Source organism: Eupeodes corollae, chromosome 1 (genome assembly GCF_945859685.1).
Source record: "Eupeodes corollae chromosome 1, idEupCoro1.1, whole genome shotgun sequence".
NCBI lineage: Eukaryota > Metazoa > Arthropoda > Insecta > Diptera > Syrphidae > Eupeodes > Eupeodes corollae.
Window position 1 is genome coordinate 295622683 of NC_079147.1, and position 18862 is coordinate 295641544.

Below are 18862 nucleotides of genomic sequence, written 5' to 3' on the forward strand. Positions count from 1 at the left end.
CGAGATGTTCAGTTTCCTCGATGCAAGTGCCATTTATGGATAATGGCAGCGGGGGTATATTTCGCTTTAACGATACAAGACAGCATTGCGTTTTCGAAGCATTAAATTCCCCGCGGTTTCTTTTTCCCCATTGTACAATGCTGTTTAGGTCGGAATTTAATGAGCTTATCATATTTTGTCGTTGCAGTTCCACATCCGAAGAAGAGGGGTGTGAATCTGAAAACGAATATGAAAAGCTAAGAGTACTATCGTCAGCGAAACAATGTATTGGATTAGATGTTGCAGACAGGAGATCATTAATAAAAATGAGAAAGAGTGTTGGAGATAGAACAGAGCCCTGGGGCACACCAGCATTTATTTTGTGGTTTTCAGAATTGAATCCATCCAATACAACTTGTATTGAACGATTCGAAAGGTAATTACTAATCTAATGAAGGAGGGATTCATGCAAACTGAAAGCACGCATTTTCGATAAGAGAGCCTGATGCCAAACCCTATCAAATGCTTTTGAAATATCTAGTGCAATAATCATACTTTCTCCAAAACTATGTAAAGATTTGTTCCACTGTTCGGTGAGATGAACCATGAGATCACCAGTGGACCTATTGCTACGAAATCCATACTGCTGGTCATTAAGAAGCTTCCGTTCTTCAAGATATTTCCTGAGCTGATAATTATTAAAAACGGTGTAGTACCCGTAGCATGTTGGTTAGTGCGTTGGACTGTCATGCAAGGGGTCTTGGGTTCAATCCCTGCCTGTGCCACCTTAATTTAAAAAAAAAAATATTTTTCGCGGGTACTGCCTCTTGCGAGGAATTGACAAATTCTTCAAGAGTAATTCTTGTCATGAAAAAGGGCTTTCTCAAACTAGCCGTTCGGATTCGGCCTAAAATTGTAGGTCCCTTCCATTCCTGACAACAGTACTCGCACACAGGAATGGTTGAGAGTCGTAAGTCACTAGGCCCTGGTTCACAACGGACTGTTGCGCCACCCCATTTGATTTTTTGACAATTAATCAGCGTTTCCATGACCTTGGAAAGAAGGGACGTAAGTGCAATCGGTCGATAATTAGACGGTGAGGAAGATTCGCCTTTTTTGGGAATAGGCTGGACAAATGTGGTTTTCCATCCGCTCGGAACGAGACCTGAGGAGTAGGACAGATGAACCATATATAACCAACCCATTTATTACCAATAGCTTTTCTGCAGTAGAAGAGAGGTACAATAGCTCTGTTGACTGTTTCTTGTATATTACGTTTCCAATTTGGTGTTTTGTTTATAATAAGAGCCTTAAATAAGACAACCTCGTCTGAGAACTTTAATTGGATTCCTTTAATATATGGAGGGATATTTCTTAGTAAATAGGACTGATACGGTTTTGTGTGGGTTAGCAACACGTCCACGCCGATCAGCTCAAAGTATTATTATTATTATTGATATTTATTAACAAGCAATTAATCTAAAGCTAATATTAAAGCCTAGCATCAGAGACTTTTGGCTTATTTGCTTGAAAATTCAAGTTACAATTTTTGCTTTTTTGAGAAACTCAGTAATATTATTTATATTTGTTAAGCTGGGATTTTTTATGATTTCATTTACGGGAATATTTTTGAAATTTTTTTTATTTATTGGCTGCGTCAACAGACAATGTACCAAAATTTGTCAAGGCGGGTGTTGTAAGTGGAACAGGTTGGAGGGTCGTTTTTGTTGAGGAGGTGTTGGTGGGAAGCAGTAGTGTTTCCAAGTCGAAGTCTAGAGAAGTTGGTTATTTTCTGTTTCGAACAGTTAGTAGGGTACATCGGCTTAGATTTTAAGGGATGTATAGTATATCCTTGTAGTGATGCTGATATAGGCTCTAGTCGTGACTATTTTTTGCAGAAGATATCATTCCGGTATGCTTGAGGAGATCAAAAAATTAAATGGGGTGGCTCAACAGTCCGTTGTGAACCAGGGCCTAGTGACTTACAACTCTCAACCATTCCTGTGTGCGAGTACTGTTGTCAGGAATGGAAGGGAACTACAGTTTAATGCCGAATCCGAACGGCTAGTTTGAGAAGGCACTTTTTCATGACAAGGATTACTCTTGAAGGATTTGTCAATTCCTCGCAAGAGGCAGTACCCGATAAAATTATTTTTTTTTTTAATTAAGGTGGCACAGGCAGGGATTGAACCCAATACCGCTTGCATGACAGTCCAACGCACTAACCATCATGCCACGGGTACTTGAGGAGATCGGATTTGGTGAAAATGTTGAAGGTGAGTACAGGTGCGTTTTTAGGTAAGTTCGCTGCACTATCGGCATGTTCGTTTCCGAGTATTCCAACATGGCCTGGAGTCCACATTAGTTTAATGTTATTCAATTTTATGAATTAATATCTAATTACTGATATGATTTCGGTGTTGTTGTTTGCGTTGTGAATTGAATACTGAGATGCTGTCGGAGCATATAATGCATTTTTCAGAAAGATTGGCTGCAGCTTTAGTAGCATGGAGTATAACAAATGCTTCTGTTGTAAAGACCGAGGTAAAATCTGGGAGAATACCAATGCTTATGGTTGATATGTTTTCATCAGTCACCGCATAAGATGTAGTGTCCGGAGTTTTAGAGCCATCGGTGAAGATAAATCTCCATCCGTCAGATCTTAAGTCAGAGGTGATACATAAATAATATTTATTATTCTTATAAAAATAGGTATAGTTCTTAGCGATTAAAAAGTTAGTGTCGAATAAATTACAACCCCTTCTTCTTCTCGGCGTTTCAATTATAAATATGAGTCTGTTTTCCCTCCCTTCCCACCTTTCAGGAATTTCAGCTAAGGCTGCTAGTTTATTATTAATGCACGGCCTATATTTTAATGTTTTCAAGACCGAATAAAGTACTATTTGCGTTGTTACTAAATTTATTTTTTATTAAATTAATATGTATAAGCATTAGGTCTTAGCTGCTTTAGTAATTCTTTAAGAAAATAAACAATCGAAAAATTAACTATTCTTTGAAACGATTGATTCCAAAATTAATAAATAAAATGAAAAACCAATACAGTTTATTTCTCTGATTTATCTTTCGAAAAGTGATTGCTGTTGCTTTTTCACCTAAAGAACTCATGATTAAAGTATTAAACATTTACCTAAAACGGAAAAACCTCAAGGGCAGAGTTTGAGGTACACCTATCAAAATCGACCATCATAGCCTTGAGAAATCAACAAATTACACCCGTTTATTTATAACTCAATTTACGTGGAAATATTTTATTCATATAATAAAAGTGGTAGAGTTATAGATAGACACATAAATAGACAGATAGAGGGACAATGTATGGGTACACAAAATTTATTACAATACTTGAAGTACAGACAATTATTGGGAATGTAATTATAGCGCACACCTTTTGGCCTACTTATACGAATTCTATAATTTCGATTAAATCCATGTTTGATATTTTTATGTGAAAATATTTCTACGGAAAATTTGAAAAAGCTATAAACTGAGATAACATTGTTTTGTCACAAAAAGAAAAATGTGATAAAAAAAAACAAATTTTCTTTTTCTTCTTACCATTTCGTGCAGTTCCCATCAATTGGTCCAGCATTTGTCGCATTTGATCTGTTGCAGTCATTTTTGTCTGGATTTGTTCTTCTTCTTCGACTTATCGGTTGAATTTCTCTTCGATTTTTGGGTAATTTTGTATTTTCTTTACAAAAATAGAGTTGCTGTTTTTGTGTGTGGTATCAGCGGAGCACGTAGCTTAGCTATAGATAGTGGTGCACCTCAAGAAATTGTTTTCGGTTGAGATGAGGTTTGTTCTTTTTTTTAGCTTTTTCAGCCTTCTTCAATTGGATCAAGTTTAAAGTTTTTAATGAATGTTTTTTAGTCAACTTCAACTTTGACAGTCAAAGTTTATTTTAAGTACGACTTTTTAATTAAATATGCACTTTTAAATGGATATTTTTTAAAAATAAAATCAACTCGACGGAAAAAAGAAAAATGCCCTTCCTATGAAAATTAAAGTTTATGGAACGACAAGACAACGAGACGACAGACGAGCAGCGATAACGAGGAAGGAAATATGAGATAATTTTAACGAGTGAGTGAGAAAGGTAGTGTTTGATTATTAAAGAATTCAAATGTCAGTCAATATGGGAATTGAAACATGGAATGACAGAAAAGTGATGCCAAGAGTTATTTATCTTCGGAACAAATTATTTTGCTTCGCTAACTTATATGTAGAAAATTTGAGTATTTTTTAGAGACAATTACAAAATGAATTGAAATTATAGAAATGGGCTTTTGTTATAAATATTAGTGTAAGCTTACAATGATTTTGTAAGCGGTTGATCTTAATTTATAAAATGAGTCAAAGAATCGACAGATTTCCTGGAATTTGTGTAACCATAAACTGATAAAATGGTTTTTATTGATTATTTGTGATAACTGATTTACAAGTACGTAGGATTTTTGTGAAGTTGCATATAGCGCTCATAGTGATTTTTGATATTTAATTATTATTGACATACTAAATATGGACGGCTAATAACCAACTTCGCGTTGTTGTCATCTATTCCTAAATGCTACCAGCCCTTCTAAAGTTTCGATGGATATGTGAAGAAAGTTTTGGATCTTGATTGTACTGTGTTTATTTTGTTAAACTTTACAATAATAATACATTTTTCTTTTAAAAAAAATGCTAGTTGATAGCGTTGAAAAATTAATTATTATTTTTGCAAGAGATTTGCTGCGGAGATTTGTTCAAATTCATTCTTTGGTTCCTGAAACCGTTTCCGAACCAAAGAAATCAACTCTGAGATCCGTCGTTTTTTGTTTTATCTTTTTTCGGTTTTTGTTCATCTGTTTTCTGTAAAGAGACATATAAAAGAATCAATATAAACGAATAAAACAAATACTTATAATTTTTAACTATATTTGTGTACATGGATATGGATCTAGACCTTTATTCAGATCCAGATACGAAAACTGAAAAAAACTCATATTACATTTTCAAATTTATAACTGCCACAAGCAGAAGATGAATGGATAGAAGTTGCTAATGGATATAGTGGCCGAAGGAATTTCTCAAATTGTTTGCGGTTGATCGACGGGAAACACGTGGCAATCAAAAAGCCACCCAATTCAGGCTCCTACTTTTACAATTACAAAAAATACCATAGTATTGTTCTGATGGCTGTTGTAAATTCAGACTATGAATTTATGATGGTAGATGCTGGCATAAACGGACAAACATCGGATGGAGGATTTTTAAGTCACACGGAATTTGGAAAAGCGTTTACAAATAAATCACTTCATATTCCTGAACCTCGTAAAATACCAAACTGTGATAAGAAATTACCATTTGTTTTAATTGGTGATGATGCCTTTGCACTGACCAACAACTTCATGAAACCGTATGGACAAATTGGATTAAATAAGGAGAAACGAATCTTTAATTATCGTCTCAGCCGAGCGAGCCGAATTGTTGAAAATGCTCAAACAATCGTCTTAATGTGTTGCTATCTGCATAATTATTTAAGACGAAATCAGCCAACCAAATATATTTCAAGAAACATCATAGATGTTGAAAATCTACACTCAGGACAAATTATCGATGGCGATTGGCCAACGAGTAGTCAATAGACTACATTACAAAATTCTCACAGTAGAAACTCAGTTGCCAGCGTCAAATCTATCAAAGATAGCTTTTGTCATTATTTTAATAATGAAGGTCAAGTTTCATGGCAATATAAATTTATATAATTTGCATTTCATAAATACAAAATAAAAAAAATGTTACCTGGGACATTTCCGGATTTGTATCATTTGCTTTGTTGTTCATGCTGCTCTTTGAAGAGCATGGTTGCTCTAATGTCCTTAAAAATGCATGGCATAAAAATACCACAAACTTGGTTCAACAATTTCGTCGGCTCCAGCACAGAGTTCAGTTTTTGGATCACTTGAGCCTTATCAGCGTCAGGATATACTTCGCGATATTTTGCAAGCATTTCTTTGTATTGATAACTTTTAACATTTCTGTTGGAATATTCTTTACACTTCACATTCCACAAAGCAGGCAAAGTTTCATACACTTCGATTAATTTCACTATGAATTTGCGTTTCTCTTCTTTATTGTTATTTTTTGACATTTAATTCAGGGAGATGTTATCACAAAATATTGTACAAACACATCCACAGACTATACAATAAATTTGGTTGCACAATAAATATCAAAAGGATTTTGATTTCGTACAATATATTGCACAACCATTCAATATGAGCCCTACACTTTTAATAATATTGTGCAATATCAAATATTGCTCAATAATATTGATAGTCTAGCGACCGTTTAAGCATGGGACTCAGCTCAAGCTAAATTTAGGTTCCATACAAAATTTTTTCCAGAACTTAATGAAGATTAAATTTAGCAAAGCATTTTATTTCGAAAATACGGCTCCGTATTTCAATTTTGTATGGCTTTGTTCAATTCAGTTAGAGGGCAACTATATTTCAATTTCTGAAATAGTTCTGTCATGAAATTTAAATGGATATTAAGAAGTTAATTGCTCTTGAAGCAACGAAAATTTTTAAATTGTAGGTTAATTCCCAAAACATCAATTGCATTTTTTACACAACGTTCTTATGTGCACTTCTTGTAAGAAGATATGCTTGCTGCCATGAAAATTTACCATGACTTCGAATGTGTTTGCGCTTAAGTATGTTGCAATAGCTTAATGTAATTTCTAATATCTAAGCAAATGCTGTCTAACCAACTCAAGACCGTTAAAGTGGTAAAATTGTTTAGGACATACATTCTCAAAATTTTCAAATTGGCCATGGAAAATTTTATGAAAAGGATATGGTGCTCCAACCGTGGCACTGTAGGCCAGTTTCTTAATATCGTTTTCTGTTGTCTTTAGTTTAACTTTAAAAAAAAATACATTAAAGAAAATGCTCGTTTTCATAATACTAAAATGAAACCATTTTATTGAAAAAGCAGATATTTTTGCTAAATAAAATGCCTGAAATTTGGATATTACTTTATAATTGTATCAACTCTAAAATATAAAACCGAGCTGCTGTGGATGACCTGTTTTTGGCAATATCTCACTATTTTTATATTTAATAAAAAAAAAAACACGGATAATAACAGTTTCTCTTCTTGGTAAGCCAACATTTCTAGTACTATAATTGCAAAATGTTGGTTCAATTTGACTCGTTATCATGATCCAACAATTTAATAGAATTTTAATTGAACTAGAGATAAAATATGTATTTAACTAAGACTGTTTAAGTGGTACTTGAACTTCACTGATTCTATAGAAATCACCCTAAAACTGTTGTAAAAGAAATGAGACATTTATGAAAATGCTTAAAAGTCTTTATTTAACAACTGAATTTGAGAACTTTTTAGCTGGATATTTAACTATGGATTCACGATAACCAACTGCAAAGGTACTGGCAATTTTTTCGGGAAAACCTTGAATAAATCTGGTTAATGCGATAAATTAATCTCTTCAAAATGAATTTTTAAATCTGCTTCTCTACGTTCTGATACATTAAAGTTTTCAGAGTTTCCTCTATTCTTTGCCTTTGTAATTGACTTAAATAGGTGGCACTACAGTTCGTTGAGAACTAGGCCCTAGTGACTTGCAAGCCTCAACCATTCCTGTGTGCGTGTTCTGTTGTCAGGGATAGAGGGGCCCTACAGTTTAAAGCCGAATCAGCACTGCTTTTGAGAAAGCACTTTTGCCAATTCCACTAGAGGCAGTATCCGTGAATAAAACTTTTCAACGCACTAACTATCATGGCCCTGGTGCCACTTTCATAATGGAGTTTTTATTTGAAAAAATTAAGTTTTTGTGAAGAATGAGCTGTTACCATTTGAAACTCAAAATAGACATCTACCCGTCACAACTAAAACTTTTTGTATGTATCTGAAACTGGCTGTTAAGCTAAGACTAGACGACGTGTAAAATCTACATAATTATGTATACGTCACGTCACAGACAACTTCAACATATAACCTACATATATTGCAAGTTGTACATTTTTTTAAACACATATTGTGCGTATTAAACGAAGTGTTTATTGTGTAAAAAGAATAACATACAAATATGTTTCGTGACGATTGCATATAAATAATGCTACATATTATTACACACAATTTGTTCCAGATATTTATGTTGATTACATTTTATGTAAAACTTATGTAGCTTTATTATGTGTATCTACAATTCAAATTTAAAAATGTCACTTTTTGATGTGTGTTTAAAAAAATGTCTAGGAAAAAGTGGGCTGCTGTTGTGGTTTTGGCCACATGCATTGAAACGTAAAAAAGTGAGTGTCGAAATGCGGAAGAATCGAACGATTGGTCACTGAGGTCGGCTGTAGTAAATAATTTTACACAAACATAATGTGTTATGAACAAAAGATCTACTTACAAATTCCATAGATGCCACAGATTCAGTTGATTGGTGCACTTTATTGACCTCCAAAAACAGCAATTGCTTGAAGTACTTCCAATTCACCGTCTGTGAATCGGTTGCACCTTTTTTTTCTCGCAATTTTGCGAAGTTAGTTTTTACACGTCGTCTAGTCTTAGCTTTAGCTTTATAGAAACCATGATCACAAATCGTTGTTGTATTACGTGTGAAAAGATGACTGATATGGCTCATTTTCTGTAATAAAACGAAACTATTTAAACCCTCAGAGAAGTGGAAATAGATATAAGATATAGTTAAATGAATAAAGCAGTGTGAGTTTATATACGTTTGAAGACATATTTCCACACAAATTCTTAACAAAATGATAGCAATATAGTTTCTATTTGATTTATGATGCAAAATTTCACATTTTAATATCATATATTAATAAATTTAAGAAAACAAATGTATTTTTCGCGAAAAATTAGAAGTTGATACGAACTGTCAAACTTTATTCGCGTTCCACATTATCCACACTCGTAACCTGTAAAATAATCGCGCGTACTTAAAAATCATTCTTGTTTTGGTTTCGGTGGTGAATGGTATTTGGCTGCGGCTCCTAGTAAAAATATGGATAAAAAGGAAACATATTCTCCTTCAATTTTTGGATTTGCGTTAAATGGATGTACATAAAAACTTTTTCTTGTTTTGTTTATTAACAAGGACACCAATAACTTTTTTTTTAAACAAATATAGCTTCGACTGTATTTTCTCAATCACTTGTTTTCAATACAAAATACAATATTGATAAACAAAAAAAACTATTGTCAAAGTAAAACTTCATTCGTGACGAATTAAAAACTCTCATGTGAAAGAAATATCAAAATCGACGAACATTCGTTAGTCGTGCTCATGTGAATAGTGCTTAACTTTTTTTTTTTAATGTACGAAAATAGAGAACTACTGGCATCACTGAAATATTCTAAACAATTTGACAGTTCAAGTAAAATGTTATAATTTTCAGTCGAAATTCTATCTTCCTCCCAAAGAAAAACAAAAATGAGCCAGACAGCAGAAAATCCACCAGTTAAAACTCCAAAAACCACTCCCGAACGATCTAGTGAAAAGTCCATAAATAATAACATTAAAGAAAAACTAAATTTACACGTCAAAAGGAGACTACAAGAATCCGGAGCAGACCTTTCGTTGCTAAACAACAACAACATAAATACCACCAAAAATAACAACAACAACAACGAGGTAAAGGTTCGTAAACAATATACGAAACGAATTGAGAAAGCAAATAACCCAACCATCGTGCGTCGAGCGAAACGAACAAAATTGAAACTAGCAACTGGAAGTGGAACGGGAACCGGAACAGCCACAACAACAAGTACAGTGAGTCAAAGAGATTCGGAGAGTTTAGGTTCAGTGGCGTCAACTTCAACAACCACAGCCAGTGCTGGTGACGATGAAGGCAGCCGTGATGGTAATTCACAAAATCCCGATATTCCACATTCGCCAAGGGAAAAAGAAAAATGTCCAGATTTGTTGAATGTCGTCCTGAATGTCAAAAAGAGAGCACTCTTTCAGAATCCGGAGGTTATTAAGTTCTTACACAATATGATGGATGTCTTGAGACAGTAATTTTATGTGTATTATAAATTTATTTATTATAATTTTGAGCGGACAAAACACAATTAAATGTAAATTTTTCAAATAAAAAGATTTTATCTTAAAAGTCACTGGTTTTTGTTGTTGTCGTTTAGTAAATAATAAATCCATCATTCCTTAGAATTGTGGTCATGTCAAATTGCAGCAGAACTATCAAATATGATGTAGCGGCACTGACAGTCTGAAATTAGAGAAGTCATTTATCATACGTCACATGACAAAAAAAGTTAAACAACTTTCACAGCATCTTTATCTGTCACTTCTCAGTATTAGAGAACTTACTTCAAAAGTTGATCCTTGGTCCATGAAATTCGTTTCACCAATTTGGTGAAGTCAACAGAGGTTTAAGATTATAAATTGAATAACTCCAAACCACGAAATTGGTGAGTTCAATTTTTGAACCATGGATCAAATATTGAACTTTTCATGACTGTCCAACTGTCACTTAGAGATATTATAGATTGCTTACCGAAAATATGAAAGTATAATCCAGCGTATACATTCCAATGCCGTTATATTGGAAAAATCCCTCCCAATGAAGAAATTGTAAAGTAAAAGACTTCATCTTGTTGTAATAAACGTCATTGCCCATCATAAACTGTGGTTTCTTCTGCATTATCTCATGAACAATCATAGCCGATTTCTTTGAGTATCCATTAGCATTGCAGCATAATCTCAAAACTATATATGCCACAATCAAAGTTATAGCACCCCACATCATATAAAGTTGAGCAACAAAATTTAAGGTTAAACTTTGGCCCGTAACTTCAACCATGACCTTGGTATGCAGAAATATAGCGAAAATCGTTGTTACAAAACACATAACCATATAAGGAACTGTCTGGGCTCCATACTCGTGATTGGTTAATCGGCTCAGATTGAGAATTTTGCTATGCAACCAAAACAAATCCACAAGATGTTCTTCTGAGGTTTTGCTGTCAAAAGAAGAAAACTGTCAAATAATTTTAAAAAAATTAAAAGAATATTTGACAGAAGTATACTCCATATCCGGATATTCTTTGGCATAATGTTCCAAATCATCGTATTCATCTTTCTCACTCTCGGTAGTGTTGTCCTCATATTCACTGTCACTAACCTTCTTACTGTCAGGTTTGCCAGCTTGAAAATTCATAGGTAGTTTCTTTTTCGTCGGTTTGTCACATTCGATATCAAAAATTTTGATTGGTAAATTTTTCTTCGAACATTCTTTGTTTAAGATTTCCAATATTGTATTCAGCTTTATGAAACGTTCGGATATAATCGCCACTAAATAAGAAAATTGTGACAGAACAATGCTACTTGCAAGAAATGGAAAAGTCACAGTCATTACAGGCAAAACGAACATGTTGCCAAAATATCTGTCAAAATAAACGATCAATTGAAAATGTACAAATAGGTATCTGTCAAAATAAAGCTACTTCCGCTGAAAAGAACAATCAAGGAATACAGCCACAATGATAAAGGATAAGAACAGGACTAATAAAATTGTCTTCACCAAATGCATCGAATTTCGTTGTACTTTGACATGTTGTTGACATTTCTTCAAAACCTCATCAATCTCATTTAATCGCTTATAGAATTCCGGAAAGAAATACTTTCCACGTAATAAACTCAGCACATAATTGGTCAAATAAACGAAAATACCCATGTGAACGAGAATTGTTGTGGCAAGTGTGCATATATTGCCACATTCCGGCAAATTCTTCACCGAATACGTTTGAAGATTGGCCATAAGATAGCAGAATATGTAAAAACATGGTACAATAAACATCAGGACGAAATCGTAAAAATGACGTTTACGGTTCATGTAATTGAATGGTATAAGTCCAAAGATCTGAAAGGAGATTGATGTTTATTTGCTTCAAAATAATACTCGTTTATTTAATTGATATGTAAATTAATTTTATACTATGAAAAACAAAGTGATACATATTATTAACACCCCCCACCATCACCTGTGATACTATCAGCAGTCCGAAATGCATTTTAATTTATGTCACTTTTCAACAAATATAAGACTTCAATAATCCAACACGTTTCGAGTAAGACTGAAATTATATATTGGTTTTTAAACGCAAGGAACCTAGAAACATTAACATATTCAAATACAATTCCAGAATCATTAGCTAATTAAATTATATTGACAATTTAGATAATTAAAAATATTACTAACCCATAACACCCCTACTTCCTTTTTAGATAGATATAGGACAAGGAAGAAGACGAGTTAACTGTATACTATCGGTGAATGGTTTGTTTTCCATCAATGGCATGCAACAGGAAATAGGAATTTAACACGAGTACTGTTATGGTATACTCGAAAGCTAGCAACAAGTTGTTGAATTTTGTCATCTGGGTAAGTTTGGTGTTATTCTGTAGACAAAAGTTGAGGGGAGATATTATTGTTTTGAGACGCACACAAAATCGGACATGCGCAGTCATACAAATTTGAACTGTTCTTTTTTAATTTCACAAAACTTCAAATTGACAGAGAATATGGACTGAGAAATTGACAGTTTTATGGGAATGACAAGTAACAGCCATAATTTAGAAATTAGAAATCACAAAACTTCAAATTGACAGAGAATGTGGACTGAGAATTTGACAGTTTTATGGGAATGAAAAGTAACAGCCATAATTTAGAAAAAATCAAAATCACATACAATTTCAGTAAATGTTACAGGCCAAATATTAATGAAAAGGTTTCCAAAAGATAAATAACTTTAGAATAAAAATAATAATAAATGTATAAAATTTGTACTGTTAAGGAAGTTCTTATCCACTCTTAAGTTGAACGTTGAGAATTCTTTGCAATTTTTTAAGCTTAAGTTCACAGGCGAATAAGTTGCAGTTGGTGTGTAGTACTTCAAGTTTACCTTTGAAATCAATTGATTTTACTTACGCCTCGCCGTTTACAAAATTCCCGTGAAAAAGTCAGAGGTTATTTATAATGTTAGACCTATTTCCTTACTTTGTATCTCTGTAATTTTGTGTTACAGGTTGAGGGCTGTGCTGTCGGGGTGACTTCCTGGCCACCTAAAAACATCGTTGTTGCGAAGCACCAACAAGCCTCGGATACCGACGGATTTACTGTTGACAACCTACGCAAACGAATTAAGGACAACGAATATGCACGTGGAATGTAAGGTCCCTTAACAGACCACGTGTGGAGGCCCTAGACTGCTATAAAGCCGATATCACCGCCATCCAGGAAATACGATCGGATGGGCCGCTCAAAATGAGGATGAAAACTGCGATATTTAAGCATCAAGGCTAAATTCGGCAACATTAGCCTGATATGCGCGCACGCCCCCACAGAATAGGATGACAACACCAAAGATATGTTCTTCGAGCTGTTAGACAAAACATACGAGCAGTGTCCTAGCTACGATATTAAGATTGCCCTGGGCAATTTTAATGCCAAGGTAGGAATTGAAGATATCTTTGGAGGAATAATTGGGAAAAACAGCCTGCAAGACAACAACATCCGACAGCGCATTCAGGCTCATATATTTTGCTGCGGCGTGCAACGTCATGGTAGCCAATGCGCGTTTTCCACACCTCAACATCCAAAATAGAACTTGGAGTTTTCTAGAACAATCTACCGTCAACCAGATTGACCATATTGCGATCGACCCCAGACACGCTTCCAGCATCATTGATGTCCGAACTTGCGGAGGATCTAACATCGACTCGAACCACTTCCTCGTTATAGCCAAGGTATCACTTCGGGTTTCCAGACCCAAGGCAAAACAGGGAGATTCTGAGAGAAGGTACAACATCGAACGGCTACAATCGCAAGAGATCGCCAAATCCTTTTTCGACCGCGTTACAAGTAACCTCTCTCGAAGTTCTCTGCCGACAACACAATGTATCGAAAACCAGTGGCAGCAACCATGGAGAATTCACGCTGCTCCATAAAGGTTGGAAAAAACATAACAGAACTTTTCGATGTCAAAAAAAGTTTAAGACAAGGTGATGCGCTGTTATGCGATTTTTTGACATCTTACTTGAAAGAATAGTGCAGAGCTCACACGTCAACACTAGAGGCACTATCTTTCAAAAATCGGAAGAACTCAGCGTGATGTCAATGGGGCTTATGTGAATATTGAGGCAGAGGCGACAAAAATGGGTCTTACGGTTAATGAGGGCAAAACAAAGTACATGTTGTCGTCAAGAAAGGACCTACAACACCGACGTCTTGGTCAAAACGTCAACATCGACAGACGTTGCTTTTAGGTAATCAAGGACTTTGTCTACCTAGGCTCCGCTGTAAACGCTGAAAAAAACACCAGCGCTGAGATCAAATGTAGAATAAATCTTGATGACCGCTGTTTCTTTGGACTAAGAAACCAATTGAGTGGTAAAGTCCTCTCTCGAGGGACCAAAGTGTCGCTATATAAGACCCTTATCATCCCCGTTATGATATACGGTGCAGAAGCATGGACCATGACAAAAGTGGATGATAGCACCTTGGGTCGGTTCAAGAGAAAAGTTCTTCGTATGATCTACGGTCCAGTATGCATCGAAGGGGAGTGGAGAAGAAGATGGAACGACGAGATGTACGGGCTGTACATCGACGTAGACTTAGCCAGAAGAGTAAAAGTCCAACGACTAAGATGGCTCGGTCACGTAGAGCGCATGGAAACCAATGCTCCGGCCCGGAAAGTCTTCGAATCCGCAACAAATGACAACAAGTGTGGAGAGAAAAGCAGAAGTTGTGGGGGGAAAATTAATTCCGGCAAAACAAAAAAGATCAGCTTTGAAACCCAACCATCCTCTCAAATAAATATTTTCTCGCAACCGGTGGAAAAAGTGGTGAGCTTTCAATACCTTAGAAACATCGTTTTCATCGAAGGTGGAACCGAACAAGTTGTCATCTGCTGCATCGGCAAAGCAAAAATGGCTTCCGGTATGCTGTCAAAAATTTGGAGGAATAACTATCAGCTTAAGAACAAAGCTACAAAGCTATAGGTTCAGCACATGGAAGGTTACTTCTGCTATAACAAGAAAGCTCCAAACCTTCGTGAATAGATGTCTTCGTAACATACTAAAGATTTTCTGGCCAAACCGTATTTCAAATGAAGTCCTTAATACAAGGACGGATCAGCAACCTATGGAATCTATAATACGAAGACGTAAGTGGGAATCGATTGGACATACGCTTCAAAAAGATAACGACTGCATTGCACGCCAAGCAATGCAATGGTATCCACTCACACAAAAAGGAAGAAGACGACTGAGAAGCACATGACGCAGGACAGTCGAGGTGGAATTAGCTTCACTAGGCAAAAGTTAAAGGGAGCTGAAACACATCTCCGGAAACCGTACACGATGTCACGTAGGCGTAGTAGAGGCCCTATTCCCCTTAAAGGGTTGCCAAAGGACTTAACAGGTCTGAGGACCTTAGTGAGAACTGGTACTTCCATGACAAATATGGTTTCATAAATATTTAAAGGATTTAAGTAATTTGTGATCATATTCATCAAAAATATAGTGAAATATTACTTTCCTTTTGAATTTGCATTTTCAAAGTCTGCAGAAAAAAAAAGTAGTTTAAAAAATGCTTACATTTTTACGACACGCACTGCTTGACATCTTCCTTTGAAATACAAAAATACAAACTGTTTGATGAAACTTCCATATTTTTAAATTCGAGTAAATCACGTCAGAGGTCTTGGGTTCGATCTCTACCAATGCCACCTAAAGTTTTTTCACGGGTACTGCTATAGGTCCCCTACATTCCTGGCAACATTACTCGCACACAGGAATGGTTGAGAGTTGTAAGTTACTAGGCCCTAGTTCCCAACGGACTGTTAGGCTAGGCGCGCACATGCAACTTTTAGTTTCGAAACTGTTTGGTTTCTAATCTGAGCACTATAGACTTATACGAGAGTCCGCGCACATGCAGAAACCATTCGGTCGCCCATTCGAGCAACTTTTTAGTTTGTGTTTTGACACAAACTAAACGGTCACCCCAAACCAATTAATTAGTTTGTGTCACAAGGAATTTTAGGTAACTGCGCGCACATTCAACTAAATCGTTGAACAATTTTCTTTAAGTGCAAGAGAGAAAAAAAATTAGGCAATGTTTTCCTTTCACAAAAAATTCTGAGGGAAGAGTACCACCTTACATCTCAATTTCACTAGTTTTCTCTTTCATACATTGATTGCGAAAATTTATTAGTTGCTTAAACCCATAAAAAATGTCTGTATCCTACTATGATACACGTAACTGCACGCACATGCAACTAAATAGTTTCTTTTGTATGCATGTATTAGTGCATTTCAGTCGAAAGTGTAAAGTGTGGCAATGTTAGTAGGATACTTCCAAGGGCGCAGAATAATATATCCTTCTCGTAGGTTTGTTTTCATGATTCAATTTGCTACTTTTTAAACGTCAAATGTATTTGTGTACTGAAAGGCAGTGGTTATTATTATTTGTATCTCAAAACAAAACATATTTTTTAATTTGTTTTTATTTTCAGATTATTATGTACTTCAATCGTATCAAAGTGCGTCATCGTTTAAAAAATGGAATAAAGCACAATTATTTCAAATGATGTTCCGCCTCTCACAAATGGGAATGGCAAGAGTAAAACAACGCTGTCGCCGTCGAATTCTATCAACCAGACTGCAAATGGAATTGTATACAATAAAGAGTAACATAAACAACATTGAAACGGAAAAGCACCCACGGGAGCAGCAGTATCAGGAAGAGGAGAATTCTATGATGATCCTAATCGGAGCAAATCTTCATTCGTAAAGGTTCCTCTACACACAGCCTTCCTAGTATATCTTGGCTTTTACCTGCTCATGATATTGGGCTACATCAATCAATTTATGTGTGCCCGAAAAGTAGCTAAAGAAAATAATCGAGGGGTAAGATGACGATTTGAATCGATCTGAAATTCACGAACTGACAGACTGAGTCTGAAATTCCATTTGTTTCCAGGGCTATGTTACGCTATACGATACCTTCGAGAATTCTATTCACGGTATGTCTATTGCTGGAATTTCCCAATTTGCAGTGTCCCCTGGTAGGGAGGTAACTCTCAAAGATCGCATAACGAAGGATTACGGTTGGACATTTGAGTTCACTGGAAAAGAAACAAGATGCTTGAACAGCGTTGCAGAACAGACGGCTTGGCTTTAGACAGTCCCCGTTGTAAAGTGTGTTGGAGTGTTCGATTGTCCGAAGTTATTGCATTGAAGAAGAAATACAAACCTTATTTGCATTTGTATGAGACGCATAGTGTGGTAGCAATGGGAACAAATGGTCGCGGTACTGTCGACTATTATGGCGCCGATCCGAAAGATGTTGATATTCTAATGGGAAAATTTAAGAGCTTTGGCAGTGCTGGTGGTTATATTGCTGGAACAAAGGTAAAGATTTATTAAAAGGTGTCAATCGTATCCAAAACAAATTCATTGTTTTTAAATATTTTGTTTTTTTTTTTCTTGGTGGTCTGTTAAACATTTGGTTTTATAATAAACAAATATAATTCTTTTCTCTTTTAAAATATATTAGTTATCCCAAGCGTTCACTTTGAGTCGAATATTATTTGATTATTTATTTGTAAAATGTGAATTATATAAATTTTATTATTTTATTTTACAGAGCTGTAGGTCGTACACAAACTTTCCGTAAGGTAGCGGTTGTTGGAGTTGGGTTTCCTGCCACTCCAATTGTGGAATGACGTACATATACGCTTAAGAGCAGTTTGATTATGCCTTACAAGTGAATAGTGATTGATGAAATAAGTGATTCAGTAATCAGTTGGCCTAAAGAATTCATGTAAAGTAAGAGATTTTAATCCGATTATTTATTAAGTTAAAAGGAATAAATAAATAATAATAAATAAATGAATAAGGTCATTTTATAATTCGTTTAATAAGAATTTTATTTGATGTATCTTCCCATATACATATATATAAGCATAAAGTTAGTTACTAAAGATCTATTATATTTCTATCACTAAAAATAAATAAGTAAAGCAAAATTGAAAGATGTTTTATTTTCATCGCAGTAGGAAAAAGCGGAGTTCTAGATACATTTTTTGAAATTGCCCTTTTACAAGGCGTTGTGAGTTCAACGGGTGAACCCAATATTGCCTTTTGATTGCAGGTTTATTCCTTCTTTCTAATTCAAACGCACATATCAGTGCCATTATGTAAAAATGGATGCCTGAAAATTTTGACCTTCAAAAAACAAAAAATATATTTTATATAATTTTGTATTCCAACAATATATCTACTCTTTTCTTTCATAAGCAAAAAATAGGACAAATATATGAGATAGAAATAGTGAATAAATGTTTTCCGTGTATTGGGGTATTTCGTTGATTACTTTTGGAGTTGCTTATGTGCGCGATGTTTGGGCAACTGACGATCAAACTATTTGGTTTCGAAAAAGTTGCATGTGCGCGCCTAGCCTTACGCCACACAATTTATTTATTTATGATAATATAGAAGCATTTTCAGAAATTTCATCTGACAATGGTTTATTCTTCCAAATCTGTTAATCTGCTGATGAATTTACATTCTGAATATGAAAATGTGAAATTGTATTTTGAATTCCTGACCAAAATAACAATTCATAAAAGTTTTTCAAATGCTCATACTTTTGTAATAAAACAAATGGAATTCATAAGAGAAAAGCAAATTAACACGTTTAAGGATCTCACAGAACAGCCTTAAGAGACGTTTCTGACATCTGATTTTACAATAGTCTGATCTTATCTCATGTCAACAAACAGATTGTGTGTCCAACTTAA

General features: G+C 35.0%; 4 protein-coding genes across 4 annotated transcripts in view; 2 read left to right on the forward strand and 2 right to left on the reverse strand.

Annotated features, from left to right (window-relative positions):
• The window catches only part of LOC129940844 (putative RNA-binding protein Luc7-like 1), a 61034-nt gene extending 56996 nt beyond the window's left edge, over positions 1–4038 (reverse strand). Inside the window, exon 1 of the mRNA XM_056049348.1 lies at positions 3556–4038. Coding sequence (XP_055905323.1) covers positions 3556–3616 — 61 coding nt within the window. The 5' untranslated portion in view covers positions 3617–4038. The remainder of the gene's footprint in view (positions 1–3555) is intronic.
• Positions 4039–9398: 5360 nt separating this feature from the next.
• On the forward strand, positions 9399–10156 carry LOC129939389 (anaphase-promoting complex subunit cdh1). The gene has a single exon (XM_056047385.1). It carries the CDS (start codon positions 9471–9473, stop codon positions 10056–10058), a length of 588 nt encoding a protein of 195 aa, XP_055903360.1. The 5' UTR covers positions 9399–9470; the 3' UTR covers positions 10059–10156.
• Positions 10080–12083, reverse strand: LOC129939388 (gustatory and pheromone receptor 33a). Its single transcript, XM_056047384.1, has 5 exons — positions 12041–12083; positions 11504–11919; positions 11087–11443; positions 10555–11020; positions 10080–10266 (listed from the first exon to the last, which is right to left on the reverse strand). Exons 1-5 carry the CDS (start codon positions 12068–12070, stop codon positions 10177–10179), a joined length of 1359 nt encoding a protein of 452 aa, XP_055903359.1. The 5' UTR covers positions 12071–12083; the 3' UTR covers positions 10080–10176.
• Positions 12084–16590: 4507 nt separating this feature from the next.
• LOC129941593 (serine palmitoyltransferase 2-like) lies at positions 16591–17952 on the forward strand. The gene is made up of 3 exons (XM_056050264.1): positions 16591–16967; positions 17041–17471; positions 17707–17952. The coding sequence occupies exons 2-3, from the start codon at positions 17202–17204 to the stop codon at positions 17734–17736; spliced, it is 300 nt and encodes a 99-aa protein (XP_055906239.1). The 5' UTR covers positions 16591–16967; positions 17041–17201; the 3' UTR covers positions 17737–17952.
• The last annotated feature ends 910 nt before the right edge of the window (positions 17953–18862 follow it).